This window comes from Pelodiscus sinensis, chromosome 32 (assembly GCF_049634645.1).
Source record: "Pelodiscus sinensis isolate JC-2024 chromosome 32, ASM4963464v1, whole genome shotgun sequence".
Classification (NCBI taxonomy): domain Eukaryota; kingdom Metazoa; phylum Chordata; order Testudines; family Trionychidae; genus Pelodiscus; species Pelodiscus sinensis.
Window position 1 is genome coordinate 1,327,501 of NC_134742.1, and position 9,067 is coordinate 1,336,567.

The following is a 9,067-nucleotide window of genomic DNA, read 5'->3' on the forward strand; positions in this document are numbered from 1 at the left end:
GTTCCTGCAGGAGCAGGAGGAGGCGCTGCTGGGGCGGCTGGGCCGGCTGGAGAAGAGCCTCGCCCGGCGACAGGAGGAGAACGTGGTCACCCTCTCCCACGAGATTTCCCGCCTGGGCGAGCGGATCGCGGCGCTGGAGGAGAAAGTCCAGCAGCCGGCCCTCGAGTTCCTCCAGGTGAGGCCGGGGAGGGGCCGGGAGCTCGAAGGGCAGGAAGGAGGAGGCCTGTGCCCGCCGGCACCCCAAGAATAAGACGCCTCGATAAACGGTGGCCACCTCCCGCCCCATTAAAAATGTCCCTTACGGGCCTCCACTTTCTACATTCGAAGTGTCCGAGCCAAGCAAGTGTAGCTGGGAAAGAGAACCGGGGGAGGGCGTGGGAACCCCCCAGGAGTCGATTGCAGAAGAAGCCGAAAAGGTAGCCCGGCCCGTCGCGGCGTGAACCGTCTCCGAGGGGCGGCCGGGTGAGCCTGGAGCTTTCAAAACTACGGGCGGTCCGGCCGCACCGTACGCCCTTAGGCCATTAGGGCGTTAGTTCGGAATCAGCCCCGCCCATTTCGAAATAACAAGCGGCGCGTCCACACAACCAAGCCGGTTTCTTCTGAAAAATTAGGGGCCAGGTTTCTGTGCAACGATTGTAAAGAAATGTTAAATAGTTGCAGGATTTCTCTTAAAGATTGTGAAAGATTTTAAAGAAACTTTACATATTTTAAGGATTTCTTTTATCGATTTTTAAAGATTTTGAAGAAATTGTAAATATTTGCAGGATTTCTTTTAAAGATTTTGCAAGATTTTAAAGACATTTTAAATATTTAAAGGATTTCTTTTAAAGATTTTTAAAGATTTTAATTCTTTAAAAAATATTTTAAGGATTTCTTTTATAGATTTTTAAAGATTTTAAAGAAACTTTACATATTTTAAGGATTTCTTTTATCGATTTTGAAAGATTTTAAATACATTTTAAATATTTGCAGGATTTCTTTCAAAGATTTTGAAAGATTTTAAAGAAATTGTAAATATTTTAAGAATTTCTTTTAAAGATTTTAAAGACATTTTAAATATTTGAAGGATTTCTTTTACAGATTTTTAAAGATTTTAATTTTTTAAAAAATATTTGAAGGATTTCTTTTAAAGATTCGTAAAGCTTTTAAAGACATTTTAACTATTTAAAGGATTTCTTATCAAGATTCCTATTTAACCCCGCCCCTCCCCACACACATTTGGTGAACTAGTGCCTGGTTGCTCGGGGGCCCAGAGCCCAAGGATTAAAAACCCCAAGAATTGCTTCCTGGGGGCCCCGCTTGCAAAGTTTCGGAGCCAGGGGCCGGCAAGAGGAATTCACGTTGCCCGGGGTGTGCAGTGCAATTAGGACGCATTTCTCTCTTTTTCTCCCCGCTCCAGGACGTGACGAGCATCGTGAGCAGGTACGGAGCTGCGGCTTCGCCCTCCCTTGCTCTTTTCCCACGCGGGCGGCGGACAGGTCGGTGTGGGCCGGGCGGAGGTCCCGAGGGACAGCTGGACTCGCTGGGGACGGACAGGGATCCTGCCACGTCGCCCCAACCCTAGGGCTCCCGGGGGAGCGTAAACACCCGCAGAAACTCTCAGGTCTGCTTTGCCTGCCCGAGGGAACACCTCAGACTGCCTTTGCCGGGCTCCTGGTGTGAAAGAGAAATGTGGGGGAGTAGCTTCCTGCGGCTCATTCGGGGGTCATTTTTTTGGGCCTCCCCCCGACTGATTTTTCTGTGGGTCAGCGCCCCCAGAACGGTTCCCCAGACCTGCCTGGTAGCCTGATCCAGGGCTCCGTGGGGTCGCGGAGCGACTTTAACGTAAATTTCCTCTCCCTGAAGACTTCGAGGTGGGACTCTAGGGCCCCCGTCGGCCGGCCCTCGTGCCACCGGCTCTAAGACCGATTTTACCCAGAATCCGTCACGGCCTCCCCTGCCCAGACCCCGTCAAGGGGCCCAGACAGTCTCGGAGGACTCGGAACTTGAGGGGGAAAGTCCCGACTTTCCCAGACTCTCCCAGGAGGACACCGGAGAAGTCTCCTAAGGGTGGCGACAGAGCAGAGCCAGAGGCCCAGAAGGAACCGCCCCCTTTTTGCCCGAGACTCCGCCCCTTCCACCCGAGACTCCGCCTCTTCCACCCGAGACTCCACCCTTTTCACCCGAGACTCCGCCCCTTCCACCTGAGGCTCTGCCTCTTCCACCTACGGCCCCTCCCCTTCCAGGAGGGGAGGAGCGGAGCCAGCCCGCCACTGCTACCAAACCTGATGAAATGCCCCCATACAAAAACGATTACCCACTCCCGACTTAGAGTGAAACTAGAGGTTTCGTTTGGCCTGGTGAGGAGCTTCAGCTAAAGATTCAGCAGGTTTGTGTTCCTGGCTGTGCCGGGAGGGACGATGGGTGAGTTACTTTCTTGGGTCATGCCTCAGTTTCCCCTCTGTCTCTGGGGCTCACGAGGCAGACCTCCTCTAAGGTCTGTGGAGGAGGAGAGTGAGGAATCATTAAAAGTCGGGGGCAACTCCCCCCTCCTCTCTCTGGCCTGGGTGAGCAGCGACGTTCCTGCAAATTTTTTCCCATCTGTGTGTGGAATAAATTTTGCAATGTGCACCGAGGCATGTGCACCACCGGGAGAAACACATGCTGCCTAAGGTGGGTGCTCAGCTAATCTGCTAGGGTGGCATATGAAATCCCTCCTGGGCAGCTGCCCAATGACTCGGTTTACAGGAAGCCCCACCCCTCCTCTTCGGAAGGCCGGGTGAGAGTGCCCCCTACTGTTCCGAACTAGTTCATCCCCTGCCCGGGAAGGTCTCACTCACAGCATGTGAAGATTTGGTATCCTGGGTGTTTTGTCTCCCGGTTGAGTCTTCTAGTCCCGGTGCTCACTAATTAAAACCGAACCGGGATGTTTAACACGAAGGGCCGGATAAGACACACGAAGTGGACTTTTTCCTGTCGCCATTCATGGATAAAATCCAAGAAATCCAAAGCAACGAGGCGTCCTAAGCCTGACAGGTTGATTTGGGCATCGGCTTCCCTGGGTAAAACCTGCTTCATCCGAGGGGGATACTCATCCGCATCGGGGAAACGCCGATTGTCCGTTTTTTTTCCTTCCCCTTCAGAAGCAGCAGCCTGACGTTCCAGAAGCCGGAGTCTGTCTCCTCGGAGGTGAAAAGCGCCATCGGCAACTTCTCTCTCCAGACCGCCGGCCTCCAGGCCGCGTTCAGGAAATTCAAAGGTGGGTGGGTGCCACGAGCCGGGACGGCGCGGTGTTTTCCGTGCGTTTGGGGGTCCAGAGGGGCCCGACGTGTTCAGTGCACGAGGGGAAAGCCCAGAATTTGCCGGTTTCTTGGTTAGCCTGTGTGCACCAACCGAGAAGGGGCAGTCGATGGTGCTAAGAGATTTCAAAAGCAGGCGAAATCCGTGACACTGAAAACACAGGGACTTGAGTTGGATCCCCGTCCACTAGAACGAGAAAGAACCTCGAGGGGATATCGAGTCCAGTCCCCTGTTCTCTTGGCAGGACTCAGCCCTGTCTAGACCAGTGTTTCTGAAACACGTCTTCCAAGGCACAGCAGTGTGCTGCGAGGCAGTCGGAGGTGAGCCGCGGGGAAAAGCATAATTCAAAATGGCTGCCCCCCCTCAACTTTCCCCCTCAACTTGAAGATGCCAGTTGCCACGATCGATCTTCCGGAGTTTGATTGAGCGGGCCTCCTTCAGACTCGCTAAATCAAACTCAGAGGGTGCCCTTCGTTTTGGGCGGCATAAAGGGAAGCCGGCGAGGAATTCGCTGCTCCCTAACCATTCGGGATCTCACTGGAGGGTCAGCTTGTCCAGCCCTTATCTGTGTTCCTGCGGATTTCCCCGCGGCCGCAGACGAGCTCAAGTGAATATCGGTTCCTTCCTGAACCTCCCTGCCCTCACGACACAGCCCTGACGGCCTCTCTTCTTCTTTCAGCCTCTCTGCAAGATGAACTGGGGAAAGGCGAAAAAGGTAAACGCCAAAGAGACTTTCCATTGGGGTCGTCGCTTGCAAACGGTTCTAGGGGAAGGAAAACGAGAATTTTAACTTCCTCTCTCTCGATTGAGGGGACGTCAGTGTAGGCCTGGCCTATGCTCAAAATCGGGTGTCACTTGAGGAATGAAAAATCCCCCCTTCCCTTCGAGCAACATAGTGAAGCCAACAAAAGTCAAAGCCCTGCATCAACAGAAGAATACCTTTGTGGGCTTAACCGCCTCTCGGGGAGACACAACCCCTACCCAGATGGGAACCAAAGTCCCCTCTAATCTTTTCCACCCAGGTGCAGATTTTTTCCACCCATGTGCGGAATAATTTTCTGACGTGCACCCAGGCACGTGTGAACGTGCACCACACATCAAAACATAAACCCTAGCTGTGGAATCTCTGCTAACCAGCTGGGCAGCACTGGAGTCCCCCCCACCCCCCAAGCAGGGAACACCGACGGGAACCTCTCCCGTTGGCATGAGGACGGAGGACGGGTCCACACTGACCCATGGAAAGCGTGGAGATTTTAACTTAGAGTTGGCTCTAGCGTTGACCACCTCACTCTGCCACGGTTCTGCAACAATTTCAAGCAACAAATTAAGGCCCCAATCAGAGCCCCTATAAGCCAAGCACTTGGAGAATTTCAAACACTACCCGGTAGATTAGCAAAGTGCACACTTCCGGCAGCGTGTGTCTCTGTAGGTGGTGCACCTCCACACATGCCTTGGTGCATGGAACAATATTTATTCCGCACACCGGTGGGGAAAAATTAGAGCAACGCCGGTCGCGATGTCACCAAATTTACCATCCCTTACGCCACGAGAAATCAGGACAGCGTGCCGTGAAGAAGCGACCGATCCCAACCAAATGGTGGGCGAATTTTACTTTCTGTGGCTACCCACCTTTAAAAGGGTGGGTGCCAGCAGACCACACCTACAGAGGGGCAGGGCGTGGGGCAGCCCCCCTTGGCCTGCCCCCATTCCACCCCCCAGAAAACCCCCCACTGCCGAACCCCCCACAAAGTGTTTCACATGACATCGGAACCCCTCTTTGACCAGATCATTGGGGACTGAGACAATTGGAGTTCCCGCTCCGTTTTTTCCCATCCATGTGCAGAATAAATTTTGTTCAGTGCACTGGGGATGTGCACCACCAGGAGACACACCAATTGCGGGCGCCTTGCTGACCGGTGGGCCAGCATGGGACTCCACCGGGGGGGCCGCCTGAGTGTCTGTAACTTTGGCAAGTTCTTAGAGAGGCTCTTCTCTAGCAGACGGTGTAGGGCCAGTGCGTCAGACACGACGGGGGGATACGCGGGTGCTTTCTCAGACAGCAAAGGCATCCAGACGTGAAGGGGCAAGGACAAACACCTAGCTCTAGGGGAAACACGGGCGATGCAGACAAGCTAGCAGAGGCTCTGGGATGGAGGGTGTGGAAATCAAGTTGCTAGTGCAGAATTAAAATAGCTAATCACATCAGAGCAGCCGGCCCAGCGTCCTACCCAGCCTGGCTAATACCCATTGATGGATCTAACCCCCCATGAATTTATCTAGCTCTTTTTTTGAACCCCGTTAAAGTTGCGTCCTTCACCACATCCTCTGGCGAGGAGTTCCACAGGTTGGCCGCGCACTGAGTGAAGAAAAACATCCTTTTCTTTGTTTGAAACTTGCTACCGATTCATTTCATTGGGGCTACATCTAGGCTGCAAGCCTCTTTGGAAAGATACTTTCGCAAAAGCCGCTTTTGAAAAAAGCATCTAGTCTGCAACCAGTACTTTCGAAAAAGCAAGCCGCGTTTTGGAAAGAGAGCCCTCAAGCTGTCTGGATGCTCTCTTTCGAGAAAGCACCGTTTGCATTGCCTAGCGCCTTGTTTCGAAAGAGCACTTCCGAAAAAAAGCGTTCTTCCTCGTACGACGAGCTTTTCCGCGGTCGAAAAAACGGCCACGTTCTTTCAATTGACTTTCGAACGAACGTGCCAGCAGTCTAGACACAGGGGAAGTTTTTTCGAAAAAAGGCCCTAAAGTCTAGACACACCCTGGGTGTCCCCTCGTTCTTATGTGATAGAAACACTTTTCCTTAGTCACTTTCTCCGGCCCATCACGATTTTACGGATCTCTCTCCTCCCTCCCTCTCCGCCTCCGCTTTTCTCAGCTGAAACGTCCCAGTCTTGTTCATCTCTCTTCATACGGGACCCGTTCCAAACCCTTCATCCTTTTGGGGCCCGTTTCTGAACCTTTTCCAACACTGAGAGATTTTTTTGGAGATGAGGCGACCACACCTGTCCGCAGGATTCAAGCTGCGGGCGTGCCGTGGGTTTATCCAGCGGCAATACGGAGTTCTCCGTCTTATTCTCCACTTAGGGTTGCCGGGTGATCGGTTTTCGACTGGACAGTTCGGTATTTTGGACTTTCGTCCGGTAAAAAAAAAAAAAAGAGAGTACTGGACATGTAAAGTGTCCGGTGTTTTCTGATTTCCTCGGACAGATGGCCGGTGGGGAGGAGCCAGGAGCACGGTAATTTAAAGACGCAGCGGCCTTGTTTTTTTTTCCCCTAAAAAAGATGGCCGGAGGCATCTGAGAGAGCGGGGAAGGGGGGGGGGGGGGGGGAGAAGGGAGAGAGTGAGTTAATTTAAAGGCACAGCGACCTCTTTTTTTTTCTCAAAAAGACAGCCAGCAGCATCTGCTAGGGCAGAGGGAGTGAGGTAATTTAAAGGCACAGCCACCTCTCTTTTTTCTCAAAAAGATGGCCGGTGGCATCTGTGAGGGTGGGGGTTAGGAGGGTGAGGTAATTTAAAGACGCAGGGACCTATTTTTTTTCCCTCAAAAAGATGGCCGGCAGCATCTGTTAGGGCAGGGGGAGTGAGATAATTTAAAGGCGCAGTACCCTCTTTTTTTTTTTTTTTTTTTTTTTTTTGGGCTCAACCAATTTTTCCCTGCCTCTTTGGGATGCTTTGTGAAGGCATCTCCATCCCTCATTCAGCGTCCTTCTTCTTCGTCTTCTCCTTCCCCACAGAGGACCTGACTCTGGACCCGGAGACAGCCAACCACCTTCTGGTCCTCTCCGCCGACCTCAAGAGCGTGAGGATGGGGTGCCGAAAGCAAGAGCTGCCCAACAGCCCCAAGCGGTTTGACACCAACTCGCGGGTGCTGGCGCTGGAAGGCTTCCGGTCAGGCCGGCACTACTGGGAGGTGGAGGTGGGGGCCTCGGACGGCTGGGCGTTCGGGGTGGCCCGGGAGTCAGTGCGCCGGAAAGGCCTGACTCAATTTGCCCCCGAGGAGGGTATCTGGGCCCTGCAGCAAAACGGCGGGCGCTACTGGGCCGTCACCTCCCCACAACGCACCCCGCTGGGCCTGGGCGAGAAACTCAGCCGAGTCCGGGTCTGCCTGGACTACGAAGGGGAAGAGGTGGCCTTCTACAACGCCGACACCAGGCAGCACCTGTTCACCTTCCACGTGGCCTTCGACGAGCAAGTCTTCCCCCTCTTCTCCGTCTGCTCCACCATCACCTACCTCAAACTGTGCCCCTGACCCGCGCCGCGCGGGGGGAGCGGCCCAAAGCCAACTGCGCCCATCTCGTCCCGATCCCGACAACGCGTCGGCCACGGCGCCCGGCGGCCGAAGTGGGCCGTGGATCGGAACTGGAGCCACGAGGAGAGATGGTCAGTGTAGAGAAAACAGTCAGCAAGGCAAGAGCCGCGTGAGCGGGTCTACGGTCTTCTGGCGCCAAACCAATGGAACTGAGGCCCGCTCTGGATTAAACGCGTCTACACGGGGGAGGTGTTCTAGTCTAACCAGCTCAACTGTACCGCCACGGAGTTCAACTGCTGCAAATGCAAATGAGGCCTGCTCTGGATTAAACGCGTCTACATGGGGGAGGTGTTCTAGTCTAACCAGATCAGCTGTACCGCCACGGAGTTCAACTGCTGCAAATGTAAATGAGGCCTGCTCTGGATTAAACGCGTCTACACGGGGGAGGTGTTCTAGTCTAACCAGCTCAACTGTACCGCCACGGAGTTCAACTGCTGCAAATGCAAATGAGGCCCGCTCTGGATTAAACGCGTCTACACGGGGGAGGAGTTCTAGTCTAACCAGCTCAGCTGTACCGCCACGGAGTTCAACTGCTGCAAATGTAAATGAGGCCTGCTCTGGATTAAACGCGTCTACATGGGGGAGGTGTTCTAGTCTAACCAGATCAGCTGTACCGCCATGTAGTTCTACTGTTGCAAATGTAAATGAGGCCTGCTCTGGATTAAACACGTCTACACAGGGGATGTCTAACCAGGCCTTAATGAGAGCCTGTGCATAGTGTCCTTCCTTGAAGATTTGATGTGCGTCGTATTTCTGTGACCTCGGTACCTCTTCTATGTACAAGTTGTTTGATAAGAATATCAGAACGGCCAGACGGGGTCAGACCAAAGGTCCATCCAGCCAAGTGTCCTGTCTGCCCACAGTGGCCAATGCCAGATGCCCCAGAGGGAGGGAACACAACAGGTAATCCTCATGTGATCCCGCCGCCATCGCCCATTTCCTGATAAACACCCTCCCTACCCATCCTAGCGAGTAGCCACTGATGGACGTATACAGCTCTTTTTTTGAACGCTCTTATATTCTTTAGTCTTCACAACATCCTTTGGTGAGGAGTTCCACAGGTTGACCGTGCATGGCGTGAAAAAATGCTTTCTTCTGTTTGTTTGAAACCTGCTGCCTCTTAATTTTATTGGGCGACCCCTGATTATATGCTGGCAAATAATTCATTGCACGTTGGGGCTTGGAAACGCGCCGTTGGCCAAAAGACCTTGCAGTGGAAATAAAGTTTGAAGGCATTTTATGAATGTGTTTTTTGCTTTGATAGGGTTCAAAACGGATCTTCTGTTGGACAGTTAGGCTGGATAGCAGGAAAAATGATTTCCCTAGGCGGGTGGGGAAGTGCTGGCATGGGTTCCCTAGGGAGGGGGTGGAGTCTCCATCCCTAGAGATGTTTAAGTCCTGGCTTGACCAAGCCCTGGCTGGGTTGGTTTAGTTGGGATTGGTCCTGCCTTGGGCAGGGGGCTGGACTTGATGACC

General features: G+C 53.1%; 1 protein-coding gene across 1 annotated transcript in view; it reads left to right on the plus strand.

Annotated features, from left to right (window-relative positions):
• The window catches only part of LOC102454807 (E3 ubiquitin-protein ligase TRIM7-like), a 12,432-nt gene extending 3,617 nt beyond the window's left edge, over positions 1–8,815 (plus strand). Inside the window, exons 3-7 of the mRNA XM_075913674.1 lie at positions 1–175; positions 1,400–1,422; positions 3,123–3,238; positions 3,959–3,994; positions 7,017–8,815. The exon at positions 1–175 is cut by the window's left edge and continues 56 nt beyond it. Coding sequence (XP_075769789.1) covers positions 1–175; positions 1,400–1,422; positions 3,123–3,238; positions 3,959–3,994; positions 7,017–7,531 — 865 coding nt within the window. The 3' untranslated portion in view covers positions 7,532–8,815. The remainder of the gene's footprint in view (positions 176–1,399; positions 1,423–3,122; positions 3,239–3,958; positions 3,995–7,016) is intronic.
• The last annotated feature ends 252 nt before the right edge of the window (positions 8,816–9,067 follow it).